The sequence below is a fragment of the Neophocaena asiaeorientalis genome, unplaced genomic scaffold (assembly GCF_003031525.2).
Source record: "Neophocaena asiaeorientalis asiaeorientalis breed wild unplaced genomic scaffold, Neophocaena_asiaeorientalis_V1.1 scaffold184, whole genome shotgun sequence".
In the NCBI taxonomy this organism is placed as follows: Eukaryota; Metazoa; Chordata; class Mammalia; order Artiodactyla; family Phocoenidae; genus Neophocaena; species Neophocaena asiaeorientalis.
The window spans coordinates 4,066,083-4,086,585 of NW_020185325.1; the positions used below are offsets into that span (position 1 = coordinate 4,066,083).

The following is a 20,503-nucleotide window of genomic DNA, read 5'->3' on the forward strand; positions in this document are numbered from 1 at the left end:
AAAAACTGAATATCATAATCCTCTATCAATTAGGAGGAGCACACCAATTATGCATTACATGCATCTCTACTCAATTACAAGTTACTTGTGGAAATAAAACTTCTTCACTTTTGTTCATGTTTTTTGTCCAGGTGAAACATGGCTTTTCTCTTTCAAAAGCTAAAGAAAGATTAAAGCATACACTTTATAACCAGTTTTCAAAGCAAGACTTAAATCCTACTTGACTTTATTCACTACTGCTGTATAAATGAGTCATCTGAAGCAATGTACACTCTGCCACAGATGAAAACTTAGGTTAGCAGGGCCTTTCACAATCTAACCTAATACTTTCCCAGTCTCATTTATGACCATTTTCTTCCAATACCCACTAGTCAAAGACTATCAGGAATACATCTGTAAATGAAGAAGCTGGGTTTATTACTCATTGCAGTAAGGGTGACCAAACACCCAGAGAAACCCTGCGGATCTCAGTAAGATGTTAGGACTTAAAAAGCTTTGGGCTTCTTTCCGGTGACTTTTGCTCTCTTACTAAATTCTACGTAGGAGGAAGGAAAACTAGCCTACGGTTAAGGTTGTAATTGATAAAGAAGCAGAAGTCATCGTATTGACTGGGTATGGTGATGTTTGGGCATTTTTGTGACTTGAACAATGTTCATGTTTTGTCTATTTTCATATATAATAGAGTGATCTTATTTCCTTGAGCCATCACTGACATGAGAAACTTTGATGTGCATGTCCTCTTAAATTGTTTAGGTTCAGCAGGAGAACACCAATTCCTGGTCCAGGCTGGTTCCGGATCAGAGGCTGCTTTCTCTTCCACACTCCCAACATGCCATACTCATACTGGCCTTGAGTTTTCTCTTCCCTCTCTTCCTACTTCTGTTCTACTTAGTTCTCTATATCTCCAGGAATCCTTCCCTTCGCACTTCAACTCAGTTTTCTCTCTGAAATCCTTTGTACTGCATGTTATTTGGTTACTCGTGTTTACGCTTCGTTTCCTTCCGGTGAGATAAGAGCATATACATCTCTCGCAGCGCTGGCAGAGTAGTACTGACACTTAGCATATAGTCGCAAAAAAAGAAAAGGGAGAGGCTTATTTTCCTTTTCCATAAACTGGAACACACATGGTGAAACTGCTTCGTTAACTTCAGTAAAATCGTTCTAGAAACAGGCCCCAAGAACCCGGACAAGAACTCGACAAGAACTCACGTCTGGAAGAAACACTGCTGGTAAGAATATTCTGATCCTACCGGAACCTGGGCGAGACTACATTTCCCACAATCTTTCAGGGCCGACAAGGCGCCACGATTTTCTGAACTACAATTTCCACAATCCTCTGGGGCCGCCGCTTTGTCGCATGTTCCGAGAGCTCTGCCCCATTTCCCATCTTCCCTTTCGGTCCTTACCCACAAGGGACAAGGTCGTGAAGAAAGGAGTGGAAGCTGTGCTGCTGCCATTTTTTCCGCCTTCAGTCTGCGCCATTCGCAGGGCTTCCGACAGCGCTATGTTGGGACAAAGCATCCGGAGGTTCACAACCTCTGTGGTCCGTAGGAGCCACTATGAGGAGGGTCCGGGGAAGGTTAGTATGGAAGGGGCCTGGCTCAGGGGGCACTTGGCTGCGACTGGCTGAACTCCAAGGCCGCCTATGGGCCGTGGAGAGAGATGGGAAGCCGGGGTTTTGATCTGGGACGTCGACTAGCATTTCAGTTCCTCCAGGGACCAGGGAGAAAGTTCAGGACTCTGGCTGCGCGCCGTAGTCGCGAAAAGGAATGAGTAGGTAAAGCCAGAAGCTTTACCTCACATTAGTGCTCCCCCATTTCCCCCTCGCGCCCCACCCCGCCCTTCAAGATATGGAGGGCCCTAAAGCGCCTGGCTGCAGGTATTGCGGCTTAAAGCCCAGCTAGAGGTCACCGAACTCGAAGTGAAAGTCATTGAAACGTTGAGGATATGAGGGCCTGTGGTGTGGGGCTAGTCTCCAACTAGTTGACGAAATTAGTATTAACCGCCCTTGATTGAAGTTGGTTTTAGCCTCAAGTATAAATAGTTTAAATCGGGTAGTTAGCAGTAACACTCTCCGAGGGTTACCTGAAGCCTAGTATTAATGGGCCGAGAAAGGGTGTAGAAGGGTAGAGTTGATGAGTATTTTTTTACCTTCTAGTGTTTTGAGTGATGGAGGTCATAGGATTTGAAAGGTAGTGTTTAAAACAGTGTTATGGTATATGACATATATAACCTGATTATGGAAAAATTAGCGTTTCCTGTATACTTATTTTCGATTTATAAAATCAGATGATTTGAAGTTCAGTTTCTTTTCTCTTTTTTTCCCAACAGAATTTACCATTTTCAGTGGAAAACAAGTGGCGGTTACTAGCTATGATGACTCTGTACTTTGGGTCTGGATTTGCTGCACCTTTCTACATAGTAAGACACCAACTGCTTAAAAAATAATCCATGAGACAGGTAAATAATTAGTGCATTTCTAATCTTCACAGAGGTTTCCCCTTTTTTCCTTTCTTCCCTTACCATGCCCCCCAAAATCACAAATATGCTATTGTGTGTTGTTGTAATTCCTGAAGTTAAGTGTGGGTGTGGCATTGAGGGAGACAGGTTAAACCTATAAACAAATGTATCTTTGTGTGAAAGCCAGTGTTTATTGAGTGCTGCACTTTGTCAGGCACACTTTACATTAATAAGCTCAGGTTGGCTACCAGGCAAGACTGAGGTGGATGATGTTAACCTGATCTGAGACCAAAAAAAAAAAAATGTTAAGTTGCCCAGTATTCCATAGCTAGTGATGGTGGACCAGAATTTTTACCCAGGCAGTCTTGTTCCAGAGCTCAGGTATTTGACCAGGTAAAGTTCTAGTAAACTGATTAATGCTAATCTGTCTTGAGGGCAGTATATATTAGTGTATACCTGAAGGAATCTTGTGTGCAGCAAGGTTAGCAGATTCCTTGAGTGAGAAGAAAGGATTTATTTAGTTAAATTATAATCAGAATTTTCAGCAAAAGTAACACTAAAGGAAGCTCTGTGGGATGATTGGAATAAATTCCAAAATATACTTTGGAAAAGAAAGACTTTACTTGTCTTAGTTTAGAAGGGAAATGATTTATCCAAGCCATTACTTGGGAAGACTCTGGTGCATATGATGAAGAAAATCAGTATGAATAAAGCCATGATACTGTAAACGCTTTCTGATGTACCAGTCATAAATTGAAGGACAGATAGTATATTAATGAAACTACATATTTCTGTTAAATGAATGGGTTCTTTAATATTGTTAATTTTTTATGTTTTTATTCACAGATACGAAGAGGAGCATTTTAAGATGTGCAGTCTCTTTGAAAAAAGGATCAAACTCTTGAACTCAGCATCCTAGATATGTTTGTAAATAAACTTAAGCATAAATCCTTAATGCCTCTTCTCTGAAATATGGAACACGATAATTGAGCATGTGCTTGTTTTGTTTTTTTTTTTTTACATGCTCCAATTTGCCTCATCCACCAACCTAATAGTGTTTGAATTAAGAGTCTCTTCCATAGCTTTCAACAGTGGAGACTTTGCTTTCTCCAACCAAACTATTCATAAGGGTCACTCACAGGTATGCTGGAAAGGGGTCAGGACTCGGCAGACATGGACAGTACAAATTTACTGGTCCATCCAGAAGATGAGGTTGCTTGGCTGTTGAACTTGTCATTACATGACATATTGAGATGGAAGAGAACATATATAGATTCACACTGTTACCTTGGACGAATAGACTGTGTTAGATTAGGATTTTTTTTTTTTTTTTTTTTTTTTCCTGCATTGGGTCTTTGTTGCGGCACTCTGGCTTTCTCCAGTTGCAGTGAGTGGGGCCTACTCTGTTGCAGCACACGGGCTTTTCATTGTGGTGGCTTCTCTTGCTGCAGAGCGTGCGTGGGCTCAGTAGTTGTGGCTCACAGGCCCTATAGCACAGGCTCAGTAGTTGTGGCACACGGGCTTAGCTGCTCCATGGCATGTGGGATCTTCCCAGACCAGGGCTCAAACCCATGTCCCGTTCATTGGCAAGCAACTTCTTAACTACTGTGCCACCAGGGGAGTCCCTGTGCTTACATGTTTTTAATTTGGGTTTTTTTTTTTTTTTTTTTTTTTTACCTGCATTGGGTCTTTGTTGCGGCACTCTGGCTTTCTCCAGTTGCAGTGAGTGGGGCCTACTCTGTTGCAGCACACGGGCTTTTCATTGTGGTGGCTTCTCTTGCTGCAGAGCGTGCGTGGGCTCAGTAGTTGTGGCTCACAGGCCCTATAGCACAGGCTCAGTAGTTGTGGCTCACAGGCCCTATAGCACAGGCTCAGTAGTTGTGGCTCACAGGCCCTATAGCACAGGCTCAGTAGTTGTGGCTCACAGGCTTAGCTGCTCCATGGCATGTGGGATCTTCCCAGACCAGGGCTCAAACCCATGTCCCGTTCATTGGCAAGCAACTTCTTAACTACTGTGCCACCAGGGGAGTCCCTGTGCTTACTTTTTATTTGGGTAATATTGCATTATTAGTTTCTTAATTAAATATGTATGTGATTTAGCTTGCTTTTTGGTTTTAAATTATAAATTTTAATTTTTGATTCCTGGGTCAGGAATTTGTTGGTAATTCATTATAAAAGAAATGCAAACTTTGTCCTGTAATTTTTTTTTTTAATTTAAAGGCAGCAGAAAAAAGATACACTTTTAGTCTTTTTTTACTTTGAGGGAGTAAATTCATTTTTCTCCATGAGTGATAATTAGTTGATCATTAGGAAAACCAGTAGTGTTAGCAGATTTAAGTTCAAGAGCTTCCTTTTTTTCCTCTAAACCTGTACCCTAAAACTGAAATTTTTGCCATGATAAATGTGCTACCGACCTATGTTAGTCTTGTTTAGACTGAATGAAAGAACTATTTGAGGGACTTCCCTAGTGGCACAGTGGTTAAGAATCCGCCTGCCAATGCAGGGGACATGGGTTAGAGCCCTGGTCCAGGAAGATCCCACATGACGCAGAGCAACTAAGCCATTGTGCCACAGCTACTGAAACCCACATGCCTAGAGCCTGTGCTCCGCAACAAGAGAAGCCACCACAACGAGAAGCCCGCGCACTGCAACAAAGAGTAGCCCCTGCTCGCCACAACTAGAGAAAGCCTGCGAGCGGCAACAAAGACCCAATGCAGCCATAAATAAATTAATAATTTAAAAACAAAAAACTGAAATGGAATGTAATAGCATGTGAGACAATATAGGAGATATTCCCATTTTATTCTGGAGCTTGACTAGTAGAAATGGGTTACAAGATGGCTCTGATTAGCTGTATCAGTGAATCAAAATTATGAAATGCTGCTTACCACTTAAAATATAATGACTTAGTTCCAAGGGCTTTATATTAGGGCAGGGGGAAAGTAATTAGCTACCGAATATTTTAATCCCAGTTTGGTCACTAGAATACCTATCTTTAGGCTCTTTAGTAACTGCCTGGCAATTACTTAAATATGGATGCAATTTAGTCTAAATGACTTTGTCCAACTATTCTATGTATTTGTGTGTTGTTTTTTGATTATCCATTGATGAGTCAGATGTTCTGTGCTTGGAGAGTTTTTCGATACAACATTAATGATTTCTACCTTTTGGAACAGTAGAAGCAAGAGTAAGAGTTTAGGGTTCATATCATGATTTTGAATTCTTGGTTCAAATCTTTGCTAAATTACAAATTTAGCCTTCAGGGTTTTCTTGGAGGAAATGGGGATAGAGCCTTCTTCCTATTTTGAAATTCATTGAGCTATATAAAAACATTTTAAGTCCTGGCAAGTCCTAAATGAAGAATTTTTTTCCCCTGATTTAAAATATATCAAGAGTCAAAAGTAGCTTAGTATTTTACAGCAGGGTCTAGGTAGAAAATGTCATTTATTAGATTTCTCTCTGAATTGAGTTAAAAGTATTTGAGTGGTGTACACGAATGAGAGAAAAACCTCCCTTTCCCAGGATAGGAATGCGGTTTACCCCATCCCCATAAAAGGCCTTCAACAGGCTGGCTCTTAGTGTGTAAGAATATTGAGTGATAGAGGCTAGACAACTTTTTAGTTTTCGTATTGGGGTTCTCCAGAGAAACAACCAGCAGCATGTGTCTATAGAGAGATTTATTTTAAGGAATTGGTTCTTGCAATAGTGGGGGTCTGTCAGGTCGACAATCTGTGGGGTAAACTGAAGGTTGTAGACAACTGAAGGTTGTAGAGTTGTTATTCCAGTCGGAAGCCATCTGCTAACAGAATTCCCTCTTTCGGAGAAGTCTGTCTTTTTCTGTTAATGCCTTCAACTAATTGGATGTGGCTCACCCACATTATGGAGAGTAGGTTTTACTGAAACGGTTTAAGTAGTAATCTTGGGAATTCCCTAACAGTCCAGTGGTTAGGACTTCGCAGTTTCACTGCCATGGCCCAGGTTCAACTCCTAGTTGGGGAACTAAGATCCTGCAAGCCGTGCAGTGTGGCCAAAAAAAAAAGGCAATCTCATCCCAAAAAATATTTTAACAGAAATATCCAGAGTAATATTTGGCCAAATATCTGGACACCATGGCGCAGTCAACTTGATAATGTAAAATTAACCATCACAGTTTCATATAAACATGTGACTCCAGTTTAATTTTTTTTTCACAATTTCATATAAGCATGTGACTCCACTTTATTTTTTTTTTAAGTGTTGGCTTGAGTTTTTAAAACCATCACAGAACATTGATTTTTTTTTTCAATTTTATGTATATATTTCCCCCCTGCACTGGTTTTTAAAAGTTCAAGCCAACACCTAAAACCACAAGATTCCCATAAAAATCCAGATTCTCTTATAAAAGTTTACACTGGATGGACCCACTTAATGAAACTACACTAGGCCAAGTGTACCTTATGCAGAGGCTTCCTTGACTCCAGAATACCTGATTAGGGATTTTGGTTGGGGGCTGAAACCCAGGAGTCATTTGAAGGAAACCAGAATTATCGTAATTAAGCTTTGGCCACCCTAATGGGAAAAATCAAAATGTCCTACATTTTGCCAGAGAAGCAGTACAAAAGGGGTTAAGAATATGGACTCAGGACTAAGATTTGACTGGACTCAAAGCCAGCCTTAACCATGTTTCAGCTCAACTAGAGACTATCTCTGCCTCAGTTTCCTTGTGTATCTTAGGATATTGTGATTAAAATAGAGTGCTTAACTCAAAAACAAGTGAGGTAGAGGAACTAAAACGGACATTGTATAAATTGTTCAAGTTAATCCCAAGGCCATTGGGCAGTTATAGATTGGTATTTTCAATTACTAAGTCTAGCTACAGTTCTAACTAGTCCAGCAAATAACTTCAACCTTAACCATGTCCAAAAATGCCTGGAATCATGGTAGTAAATGCAAGCTGATCATGTAATAAGTAGTCACTATCAGTAAAATTAAAACTCTTTAACATGACAGTCATTTCTCTATGGTTTCAGCCTCACCCTGGCCACAGCTCCAGTTTTGTGAACTGCCTCCACATATTAACTTAGCTCAGGTGCCACCTTTTTCTGTAGTTTTCCCTTGCCAATTCCTCCCAAACATAATACACTTAAGTCTCCAACACCCTGTAAACAGCTTTATAGTTAACCTTGGCAAGTACTGTAATCACTGATTTCCCTTCCTATCTCCCATACCAACTTGTAATTTTTCTGAGGCCAGGGCAGCTTTTACTTATTCATTTATACTACATGTATAATTTAAGTGATCAGTGAACACTTATTGAATGAATTACTGAATTGAAACCAAGAATAGCAAAATTACCTAAAAGGAAACCCCAGACTTTCTGGTCTGTACACCAAAATGGTGTATGTGTCAGTGTTTTCTGAAGAAAAATGAATTTTTCCCAGGTAACTTTATTAGTTGAGTTCTCCAACCAAATAATAACAGTTGTTGCAGACTCAATGAGATTAAGATTTTCTGCCAAAGTGTAATTTAACTATGTCACTGACGACACTGTTTAGTCCATCTGATGTTCTTTGTAGATAACCTTCCTTGAAAGAAAATGTATATTGATTTACATTCCGACAGTAGCTGGTGGTACTGTTTGAGACCAACATTTTGAGAAGCACTGGCTTAAAGGATTAGGGAATATGTTTTACATAACAAAAGATAGAGCTCAGAGAATTTAAGGGCATTCTATCCAAACTCAGCCTATTGTCTGTAAACTATTTCTTTGTCAAGAGATGGCTGCTACAGTTCCAGGCATCCCATACAGACTTGACAATATCCAGCAAGAAAAGAATCTGTTCAAGTTATTTTTAAGAATGAAGAAAGATTTCCTAGAAGCCCACTAGCAAACTCCTTCACCGTTCATTGGACACAAGGGATATAATATACCCATTTCTAAATACAACACTAGCAAGGGAAATGACAGTCACTGCAGTGATTACATTTGAGCAATTAATATTTTCTTCCAAGTCTTAACATGAAAAAAGTGGAAACTGGAACAAACCAGCATTCTAATAGAACGGGAGAAGAAAGTGGTTATGGGGTGTGTAAAAGACAATGCCTGCTGCAACTATAAAGTATACTGAGAAGATCGACCCCAATGTCAAAATGTAATAAGCCTTTATTTTAGTGTAGCCAATAAAGGCCATAGCATAGGTCTTTAGAGTATAATTTAAGATTAAGCTGATTTTAGAAAAGAGGAGAAATAGTGTTAATTCATTTTTCTGTCTCAATAGAAAATAATTTCTCTATAGTAAATAATGAAAGCTTTTACATGATTTATACTCTGTCACATCAAACAATTAAAAAATTTTCATCCATTACGAAATGATACCTTGTTCTCACAGCTGTTAAAATTTTGTAGACCAGAAGGAACATAGCCATTTTCTTTGTATTACGTTAATACAGTGAAGATTTTTTTAGTATATAATTATAATTTACAGTTAATTTTGGAGAGACTTCTTGAACTCATATTTGAATATGGGTTATCTGGGTCTTTCTCTAACCTGGTATAGTAGTCATTAGGGCTTTTCAAGAATATGCCAGTTCTATTTCTGTATGCATGGCAGGATTGAACACTGTCTCCTTTGCTTTGACAAATGAAAATATGAGAAGAATGATGTGTTGACACTCCATGGAAGCTTTAGAAGACAGTGTACAATTCACCAAGTTCCCTTACTCCTGCTGCTGGGGTATAGCCTTCTTTAGCCTGGCTTCCTGAGGTACTAGTAGTACAGCCCTTTGTCAAATGTATAGAATGAGCAAGAAACTTTCTCATTGTTTTCAGCCTCTGGGGTTTGAGGGTTGTGACTGCAGCAAAGCTTGGCCTACCCTCACTGAAATACTTGGGTACCCCATAAGACCTTGAAAAGGATTACTTCTCTATATCTCTGAATCTTTAATTGTAGAAATCTTTGTCAACTCGATCTTCTAAGGACTCTTCAAAATTTAAAATGAATTGTATCTGCAATTACAAAGATGGGTACCGTACCACATAAAAGCATGACTTGGTAGTAAGGAAAGATCTCTTTTCAGCACTTCCCATGTGTGTATGAAGGGCCAGATTGCTGGAGGTAAATAGCTTTCTACTTTCAAAGTGGTTTTTTAGAGCTGCAGTTTTTAGTAGCTACCTATTGTGCATTTACACCTTGTCTCTCATTTTGATGGATCCCACTTACCCGATGGGCAGCTTTGTAAAAATTAGAAAAATGTGGGCCTTCTTCCAGGTGTGCACAGCATGCCAGAGCACACTCGCTCCCTTGTCCAGTCACCTTCATTGTGTATTGTACATTGGAAAACAGTGCAACTCAATGTAGCATTCCTATAGAAAGTCATCTCAAATTTAGGTTTTTCAGCTAAAATTCACCATCCCCTCACAATTTTCAGAGATCTAACAAAAGGCAGATACTACAATAATTGATATTGAATAATTATTCAAGATTTTAATGGGCTCTATATTCTTTAGAATAAGCTTTGTCTTTTTTCTTTGCTGTATTCCAAAACTTACTACAATGCCAGGTAAATATTAGGCTTTCAACAGTTATATTTAGATAGGTGGAGGTAGGATGACTATCAGTTGGAGTTAATAGCATTTCCTAGTATATGAGAAGCCAGTCTAGGAAATTCTCTTTTGATGCTTAGTAACAGGAGATGATCAGTTAAATATCTATATATTGATAAATTTATCAGACTTACACCTTTAATTTGAATTAATAATATCAACAAATATTGAATAATATCTTCATCTTTATGTTCTGAGAACTTTGCTCAGTGCAGTTGTATCTATAAACCAAAATCAATCACACTTTCCTCAGATGGGGTACATAAGTTGAACCATATGAAACTACCAATACTATAGATGGAAATTTTTGATGGTTCAATGGTCACAGTTTCCCTTCTCAGCTACTGAACCATGCATAGAGGTCCTTTTCTTCATATATGTACCTTTTTGGGAAGCTGTGGATTTTCCCACCATCAGAAATTGATTAAATAGCTTGTATACACTCTGTGTAGCAGAATTGAAACTGTTTAACATGGGTATCATTATTACCAATTAAAGAAAAAGATAATTTAAAATTCTGAAATGCTGCCTTTTCCCTAATAGTCAAAGCTTTGGGGGACACTGCTGTCAATTACAGTACCAACAATAATTTTTGATGCACATAATAGGATGAGTTGACAGCAAGATTCTGGCTTGCAGTGTTTACCAGTATGGAAATTAATATGAATTACCTGGGGAAAAAAATTGTTGGAATTTTAGAAAGGAAATTCTAGATATCTCCAAGTTATCACAGAAAAAAAAGGGAACTTCCTGCTGTAGACAATGTTTGTGTCCCCCTCAAAATTTGTATGTTGAAACCTGATCCCCAAAGTGACAGTATCTGCAGGTAGGGCATTTGGGATGTGATTAGATCATGATATTGGAGTCCTCATGAGTGGAATTGGTGCTCTTAAAAAAGAGACCCCTGTAAATAATTAATAAAATGCAAAATTAAATAGAGTCGAGAGAGCAGAAGAAGGAACTCGCCCACCCTATGATAATAGCTGAGCCCAACTGGAAGAAGACCTTTCTCTTCCTTCCTTCCTCCTGGCAAGGGCTCTTTGTTTACTATGGCCCTCCCAACTTCCTTTTCCTCTCTATAAAAGCACTCTTCTTTCCTTGCCTTGTGGAGACTTGCACGTGGCTCACCATGGTTGTAGACCTTGAATTGCAATTCTTTGCTGATCCTGAATAAACCCATATTTGCTGGAGAAATATCTGGCAGTCTATTTGTTTCAGGTCAGCACCCCTAAGAGTTCCCTAACCACCTTCTGTCATTTGAGAACACAGCAAGAAGACATACCTATAAGCCAGGAAGCAGGCCCTCACCAGACACCAGATCTGCCAGCACTTTGATCTTGGACTTCCCAGCCTCCAAAACTGTGAGAAATTTTTTGTTGCTTATAAGCCACACAATCTGTGATATTGTTACAGCAACTCAAACTAAGACATGTCCTAAGTCTAAATTTCCCCACATGCCCTCCAGAGAAATTTACTGATCAGTAGAAAATGCAAATTCACCCATAACCTATGCCTTTAATGTAACTGTGATACTGTGATTTATCATTTCTATTTATAAATATATATATGGTCTCTCAAAGGACCAAAATATATTTGTCATGTATCTTTGGTCTTTATCCACAGTTCCTGGCTCACATCTCCCAAAACCTTTGCAATTTCCTGAGCCATAAGAGCAATGGGAGCATTTTTGTTATAAAATTTGCTCTCTTGTCCTCAGTTCCTGAAAATACCTCTGAGCCATGGAGGTCAAATGGGTGTCTTGTTATTCATAACTGCCCCTTTCCACAACAACTGGGTTTATGTTAATGAATGTGACTTTTGGAAAACACCTAAGGATGATGACTAGTTGCCAGGGCCAACCAACCTTGAATAGGAGGTTGGAACTTTCAGTCCTACTCCCTGATTTCTGGGGAGGGGAGAGGGAGCTAGAGGGTGAGTCAATCACCAATGGTTGATGAGTTAATGAATCATGCCTGTGTAATGAATCCTCCATAAAAACCCCAAAAGGGGCACAGTTCAGAGAGCTTCCAGGCTGAGGAACCAGAACACTTCCATGTGCCCCAATGCTGGGCTCCAAGATCCAGGAGGACCTCCTTTGTTCTGGACAAAGCCCTAGGTACCTCTTCATCTGGCTGTTGATTGGTATCATTTAATATCCTTTGTAATAAATCTGTAATCTAGCGGTAAGTGGGTTCCCTGAATTCTGTGAGCTGCTCTAGCAAATTAATCAAACCCAAGCAGGAGTTTGTGGGAACCACTGATTTACAGCCAGTTGGTCAGAAGCACAGGTAACAGCCTGAGGTTGCAATTGGCACCTGAAGGGGAAGATGGTCTAATGGGACTGAGCCCTTTACCTGTGGAATCTAATGTTAGAATTGAGTTGAATTCTCAGACACACTGCTGGTGTTCGAGAAGTATTTGTATGGGGAAGCCTACACACACACACACACACACACACACACACACACACACACACACACTGGAATTGGGTTCAGGAATCCAAAATACTAAGAGATAGATTTTAAGTTACCTGTAAGTAGAAAAATAAGCATTCAGACTAGCAAAATCACATATAGAGCCCATACCCAAGGGGAGACTTATGCAGAGATATGGGTAGGGTCAACAGGGTATGAATGAGGGTGGAGGTAGGGAGACAGGGGTTGTTGGGATACAGGTAAAATCACTCTCAAAAACCAATTGCACTCAGAGTGGGAAAATACTGAGAATCAGGTTGAGATCTTGCAGATTGGTGCACTGGCTACTGTGACAATGAAAGGAAGGGACTTGAAAATGAGCAGAACCCAAGGCAAGAGTTTCAGAATGGCACCACTTCTAGTAAGTCAAAGTGTCAAGGAGATGCACCCTTGGAGGCTGGCTGGTAAACGAAGAAAAGGAAACACGAGAAAAGGAAGCAAAATTGTTTCCTGTAAAAATGGAGTACAAACTCAGAGCACCAAGCCCTCTCCCAACAAAGTGCAAATTAAAAAAAACAGAACAAAAAAAGTAAGTGCTTGCCTGGTGGTGCAGTGGTTGAGAGTCCACCTGCCGATGCAGGGAACGCGGGTTCGTGGCCCAGTCTGGGAAGATCCCACGTGCCACAGAGCGGCTAGGCCCATGAGCCATGGCCACTGAGCCTGCGCGTCCGGAGCCTGTGCTCTGCAACGGGAGAGGGGCCACACAGTGAGAGGCCCACGTACCACAAAAAGAAAAAAAACCCAAAAAAACCCTAATATTTCACCACATGAAAGAAGAGAATGCCTTCGAACAAAAAACCTAGTTAGCCTCCTTAAACTCTCACTCTGGTTACATATAATTGTATTACTAGTACAGGAGAATCCTACTTCAAAGTGAATAGCCTATGCCAGATAGAATTCATACAAAGTTACTATAAGAAGAAATCAGAAATTTAGATTCATAGCATTTCATTTCAGCTAATGAAAAGTCTGCTGCCAATAAACCATCCTCGAAGCAGAAGCAGTCTTAACACAATCTAATCTGAATTAAATATTCTTAAACATTTGCAAATAGTGAAGGGAAAAAAGTCACCTTGAATTTAAAAATTCAAAAACTTAGAAGTTCTGGCTTGGAGGGATGAAACAATAACTGACCAAACAGGAAAAAAATAAGAAAAAAGACACAATGATCTTTGAAATTATAAGATGTCTAAGGAAGGATAGATTTCCCTGAAATTTAGTAAAGAAACTGAAGGAAAGGCATAAAACAGCTAAGAAATAAACACAAAACAAAGACATAAAAAGGTAAAATTTACATATAGTGAAATGGGCACAATCTTAATAGCTATTTGGGGAGTTTAGATAAATACATACACCTACATAATGCAAATCTTAACTGTAGAAAGCTCTCTCATACCCTTCCCAGTCAATCCCTGTTCCTATCTCCCAGAAGCAACAACTCTTTTTACTATTTACCAGATTAGCCTCTTCTAGAACTTCACAGGGTGTATAATTTCTATATATGAAAGTTTCAGAGCATAAAGATGCTATAGATGTATCTATTAAATGCTGTTATTTTAGGGAACACGAATATATTACTATCAGTTCTAGCAGTTTCAAAGGATTTTCCAGAGAAAATCTGACTAAGAAGTTACAGGTGAGGGACTTCCCTGGTGGCACAGTTGTTAAGCATCTGCCTGCCAACGCAGGGGACACGGGTTCGATCCCTGGTCCTGGAAGATCCCACATGCTACGGAGCAACTAAGCCCATGTGCCACAACGACAGAGCCTGTGCTCTAGAGCCCGCGAGCCACAACTACTGAGCCCACGTGCCACCACTACTGAAGCCCACCCACCTAGAGCCCGTGCTCCACAACAAGAGAAGCCACTGCAATGAGAACCCTGCGCACAACAGAAGAGGAACCCCTGCTCACCACAACTAGAGAAAGCCTGCACACAGCAACGAAGACCTAACAGCCAAAAATTAAATAAATAAATAAATGGATAAATAAATAAGAATTTACAGATGACATAATAAAATTGAAGAACTATGGAATATGGAGTCAGAGCCATCAAGATACTGCTCTCCTACTCTCAGTACATCCCCTACTCAATCTGTGCCTGCTTCAACTTCACCCTCCTCACAAGACTGAACTTCCTACATATTTGCTCCCTGCTCCAGCTGCCGATTGTCCTTATCAAAGGGGTGGTGAGGGGCGTGCTTCTCTGCTGGTTTCCCTGGTAACTAATGAGCCAACCTGATGTCATTCCTGCTATATCTAGCAGTCTCCCATTCCCCCAAGGAGCAAAGATGGCCACCATGTCCTGCCTGCTACCTGCCTCACACAGTGGGGTGTCACTCCAGGACCTTGCTTCAGACGTGTAAGCTCCCCCACCAATTAAGCCACTGATGTCTCCGTCGCTGACTCTGGGCTCTTTCTTTCATCTTAAAGCTCAGCAAGTGCAGGTGTTGTAGGCCTGTGGGGTGCAGCCCAACAGAATATGTATATGAAGTAAAAGAATGAGTAGCATCAGGTGAGGTGAATCAGGAAAATTTTTCCTCGGAAGTAGCTTAAGTAGCATGTAAAGGCAAGAAAGAATTGACAAAGAAAGATTAAAAGAATGATGTATCCTTAAAAGACATCGGCTGCATCTTTACATTTTTGTGTTCCTAGTACCTAACGTAGTCTTTGGTGAACCGTAAGTACTCAATTAATGTTTGCGGAAGTGAATCAAACTGAAGAGCATTCCAAGTATACAGAAGAGTGTGAACGTAATTAAGGATTTCAGGAAGTATGAAGAGGGCTTTGGCTTAATTGAGTACTGCAGAATGAGAGTAGATAATATGTGTGGGGAAGAGGAAAGGTCTTGGTGGGGTGGGGAGGGGGGTTACAGGTGTGGCTGATTTGGCAACTTAAGATATAGGACTGATGGTGGGTCTCAGCTCTTTACAGTTCTAAGCGTGTGTGTGACAAGAGTAATATTAATTTGCGACTACCTGCCTGATGGCCTAGTAAGAAGAGAAACTGGGAAAGAAGAATAACCAGGAAGAAGTAATCTTAGAATGGGAATATGAGGGTTCAATTAGGGTTACAACATGAAAAGTAGGGGGGTAGAGTATTCAATATGAGATACTTTATAATAAAATACAGGAAAATAATGCTTCCTGTTTTTCCTAATTGTCTTGTTTCCATAATGAACTTATATCTGTGTGCTTTATGAAATTCTTTAGCAATTCTATTATACTGTGTACATGTGCAAAATGTAAAAACTGAGTCTTTACGTTGTAAATTGGAAAAGAAATGAGAATAGAAAATTCTTCAAAAGGCCAGCCAGTGTGAAAAGCATTTTGACTCCTCTATCTCTGTAGTTAATTAATCCTGGTCTTAAAATCTTAAGGTCTCAACATTGTAAGACCTGTGGTAAAGTCTTTTGATGTCTTGAATCAAAAGACATCACTATCAGTTTCTCTGGCATTATAAAATAACTTTACAGTACAGTTAATCAAGTGACAGTAAGAGGCAGTACTCTACAGAGAGCTCATTTTAATATTTACTAAGATGAATATTGATCTCTAAAGTTGAAGGCAGCTCCATTTGCATATGAACATAGGATGTCAGTATTCTATCAAAGCAGAACTCTAGTACCCTGCCCAAGGAGTTGCTTGACAAAGACATATATTCATTCACTCAATATCTACTTAAGTCCTATGTTTTAAGGTATAACTAGTGGTCTTTAAGAAAAGCACTGAGAAGTAAGATGGTATTTCCCACCTTTCAGGAAAGATAGATGCTTACACATATGAATACAAATTAGGATACGATAAGTACTGAAAACAGGCTCAAAAAGGGCTGTGAAAGCATAGGGGAGATGGGAACACAGTGTATCTGAGACAGTTTTGTGGAGTTTGGTTGGGCCTTGAAGGATGGGCAGAATTTGAGGTCATAGAGATGTGGAGAAGAGGATGGGTCATACAGATATAGAACATGTAATATTTACATATATTATAGATAAACACACATACACATATTTATGTATAGAGAGATATACATATACAAATTACACAGATATGTTTATTTATAGGAAATTCTTGAAGCATTCCTCTTCAATGCTCAAGGTAAAACTTTCATTTATTTTACAAGAGGTTTAAAGCAATGCAGAAAGATATTACTTAGGTATAAAGATTAAATCTGAAAATCTGGAATACTAAGCCACTAAGCTCTGGTTGTTATGACAACGTCTTTTGTATAGTTTGTAAGCAGTGATGATAGACTCCAAAAATATCACACTCTTAGAAGGAGTCTTTATTAAGACAAAACTTTGGACCTCTGCGCCCTGGAGTCAAATAATCCTCAATTTGTAAATGTGAAAAACTTCCCAAGCAACAAACTAAAAAACATGTTAAGAGAGTTACAAAAGGCTGAAATTCAGCTGTTAAAATGTAACCTATGAGAAATGAAAATGGTTGTTAATAAAGAATGGAAGAAAGAGTTGGCAGATTTAGAAACAATTTTTGGCCACTTTTTTTTTTTTAATATTTATTGAAAGCTTGTGTTTTTGTTTTTTAAGAAAGGAAGTCATTTAATTAATTAATTTATTTATTTATTTATGGCTGCGTTGGGTCTTCGTGGGCTTTCTCTAGTTGTGTTGAGCGGGAGCTACTCTTTCTTGCGGTGCACGGAAGGCTGCTCATTGCAGTGGCTTCTCTTGTTGAGGAGCACGGTCTGTAGGTGCACGGGCTTCAGTAATCGTCGCTTGCGGACTCAGTAGTTGCTCCGCGGCATGTGGGATCTTCCCGGACCAGGGCTCGAACCCATGTCCCCTGCGTTGGCAGGAGGATTCTTAACCACTGAGCCACCAGGGAAGCCCCGCCATATTTGTTTTAATTTAATGTCATAATGGTCATAGAAATATATATCTTTCAGTTGCTCTCAAGGATAATTTAGGCAGATACTTCAGTCTTTTTAACCTTTTAATTTCTGTGCGTATGTGTGCAAATATATATATCTCACAATTATTTCTAAAGAGTGAATAAGAAAATTGATGGGTCTTTGATCTTATGAGTACATTGAGAATCTCCTAGAGAAGGGAGACTATTGTCTGAAACTTAATGAAAGATTGTAATTACACCTAGGATGTGGTAGAGACAGAGTAGTGGGTCATTTCAGGCTGTGTTTCATGAGGGATCTATACCAACATGATGACTGCACGGGTCCAGAAACTAGACATTACGTTTAATCATTCAATTTTGTCATTTTACTTGTGTAGGGTAACCAAAATCACAGAAGACTGAGTTATAAAATGAGAATGACAATTTATTGGTGCAGATGTAATATTCTGCACACACCCTTTCAGGAGGAAAATTTACTGGAGAGATTAAGTTATTATAAAAGTGTGCTTTGCTTGTTAGAGAAAATAAACTTTAAAAACACAGAATAATTTTGCTATCAAATTATAAGGTACAGTATACCTGGTTTTAATATTCAAAATCAACTGATGTTTATTGAGAAATAAGTACTGAATTTTGGGATCTTCACACATTATCTGTTGTATGCTTTACCACAGGGCAAGGAGGAATTAATATTTCTTTCTTTCTTTTTTTTTTTGCGGTACGCGGACCTCTCACTGTTGTGGCCTCTCCCGTTGCGGAGCACAGGCTCCGGACACACAGGCCCAGCGGCCACGGCTCACAGGCCTAGCCGCTCCGCGGCATGTGGGATCTTCCCGGACTGGGGCACGAACTCGTGTCCCCTGCATCGGCAGGCAGACTCTCAACCACTGCGCCACCAGGGAAGCCCCGAGATGATTTTAATTATTTATGTGCTGTAAAGTTCATAATATTTCTAATGTTAGTTTTAAAATAAAAATTTTGGAAATAGCTAATTTGGGGAGATTATTACAGAATATCATGGAAAAGACATTAATTAAACTTCATTACACTGGACAGTTCCAGAGAAATGAGAAATAGCGAGACGATATAGGTGATAAGTCCAAATAGAGAACCAGGGAACTCTGATCTTCAGTCTTTGCTATTTTGTCAAGAAACAGTTTCTTGGGGCTTCCCTGGTGGCGCAGTGGTTAAGAATCCACTTGCCATTTCAGGGGACACGGGTTCAAGCCCTGGTCCGGGAAGATCCCATATGCCGCAGAGCAACTAAGCCCATGCGCCACAACTACTGAGCCTGAGCTCTAGAGCCCACACGCCACAACTACTGAAGCCCGTGTGCCACAACTACTGAAGTCCACGCGCCTAGAGCCCATGCTCCACAGCAAGAGAAGCCACCGCAATGAGAAGCCCACGCACCACAACAAAGAGTAGCCCCTGCTCTCAGCAACTAGAGAAAACCCGCGTGCAGCAGCGAAGACCAAACGCAGCCAAAAATTAAATAAAAGAATAAATAAATAAGTTTATTTAAAAACAAAAGAAACAGTTTCTTTATCTACAGAAATGTCCCCCTAGCTAGCTAGGCCATGAGTCCTGTTTTTTTTTTTTTTTGGTTTTATTTGTTTGTTTGTTGCGGTACACGGGCCTCTCACTCTTGTGGCCTCTCCCGTTGCGGAGCACAGGCTTCGGATGCGCAGGCTCAGCGGCCATGGCTCACGGGCCCAGTTGCTCAACGGCATGTGGCATCTTCCCGGACCGGGGCACGAACCCGTGTTCCCTGCATCGGCAGGCGGACTCTCAACCACTGCGCCACCAAGGAAGCCTCCCCACCTTTTTTTAACTAAGCTGTTAATGTTAACTGAGATGCAAACATTATTTAGATCTCAGTATATTTTTTCACCTCTTTATGCTATTGCTGATCCTCATTCACTCACTTGATTTTAAAATTGGCCATTGTTTCTGATTATGTGTGTGTGTGCGTGTACTTAGTGTTTCCACAGAGCCTTAATCTCTTCAGGATGTTCTCTTAGCAGTAGGCTGAGCAAAGGATTTACTAAAATGCATCTAATAAGGCTGTGAATGTCGGTGGCCCAGGGTTTTAGTTCTCAAAGAAAGCGAGCATATTTATGAAGCTAAAAATATAATTCATTGTAATCTTTTATGTACATAGTGACTTTATGTTTATTTCTTTTATAATTGAGAATGTGGAGAGAACTGATGACATTTTATAAATAGGAAAGTTTAGAAATATCTAGGCAAGAATATAGTAGCAGTATTAAACAGCTGAACTTAATCTTCAAAATAACATTATAGCATAGGTACTTATTCATTCATTCATTCATTCATTCATTTAACAAATATTTATTGAGGACCTACTAGATTCAATGTACTGCTCCAGGAGCTTGATATACATCAGTGAACAAAACAGAGTAAAATCCCTGCCTCTGTTAAGTTTACATATTAAAGGGGTAAAGAGAGATAATAAATATAAAGGCTAATAAGCAAATTACATAGTATCTTAGAAGTTGGAGGGCCACGGAAAAAAATAGAACTGGGGCGAAGGGACTGTGGGTAGGGTAGGGAGAGGTAAGTTGTAATTTTAAATGGAGTGGTCAATGTAGGCCTTATTGAGAAGTTAATATTTAAGCAAAAACTTGAGATATCTGGAATAAGAATATTCCTAAGGCAGGAGTTTGTCTTTTGGGTTCAAGGAATAACAAAGATGTCAGAGGGACCAGAGCATAGCAGCGAGAGAGCCTAGTTAAAGAGAGGTCACTGTGGGCTAGGGCAGGTAGAGCCTCCTAAGCCTTTATAAGGACCATGGCCTTTACTCTGAATGAGAAGGTTTAGAGGAGAGGAGTGACACCATCTGACTTTAATTTTCAAAGGTTCACTGTGGCTGCAGCATTGAGAACAGACAGAAGGGGGCAAGATTGGAAGCAGGAGGCAAAGGAGAAGCATATTGCATTGTTCAGATGAAGGATAATGATGGGCACTTGGGGATATATTTTGAAGGTAGAGCCAACAGGATTTCTTGACAAGGATTTCCTAGCAAATTACCTCTTAAGGGGTGAGAGAAAGAAAGAAGGTGCTTTTTATGTATTAAGAAACTGTGGCTCAGAG

At 39.9% G+C, this 20,503-nt stretch overlaps 1 protein-coding gene and 1 non-coding gene across 2 annotated transcripts; both read left to right on the forward strand.

Moving 5' to 3' along the window:
* The first annotated feature begins 1,392 nt into the window (after positions 1-1,392).
* Positions 1,393-3,415, forward strand: COX7C (cytochrome c oxidase subunit 7C). The gene is made up of 3 exons (XM_024734361.1): positions 1,393-1,579; positions 2,332-2,460; positions 3,307-3,415. The coding sequence occupies exons 1-2, from the start codon at positions 1,505-1,507 to the stop codon at positions 2,446-2,448; spliced, it is 192 nt and encodes a 63-aa protein (XP_024590129.1). The 5' UTR covers positions 1,393-1,504; the 3' UTR covers positions 2,449-2,460; positions 3,307-3,415.
* Positions 3,140-3,202, forward strand: LOC112392602 (small nucleolar RNA Z39). Its single transcript, XR_003001720.1, has one exon. It is a non-coding gene; the product is annotated as a small nucleolar RNA Z39 (small nucleolar RNA).
* Positions 3,416-20,503: the final 17,088 nt, after the last annotated feature.

Coding starts and splice junctions, on each gene's coding strand:
- COX7C (XM_024734361.1), top strand. CDS start 1,505: ATGTTGGGACAAAGCATCCGGAGGTTCACAACCTCTGTGGTCCGTAGG. Junction 1,580..2,331: donor ATGAGGAGGGTCCGGGGAAG/GTTAGTATGGAA, acceptor TTTTCCCAACAG/AATTTACCATTTTCAGTGGA.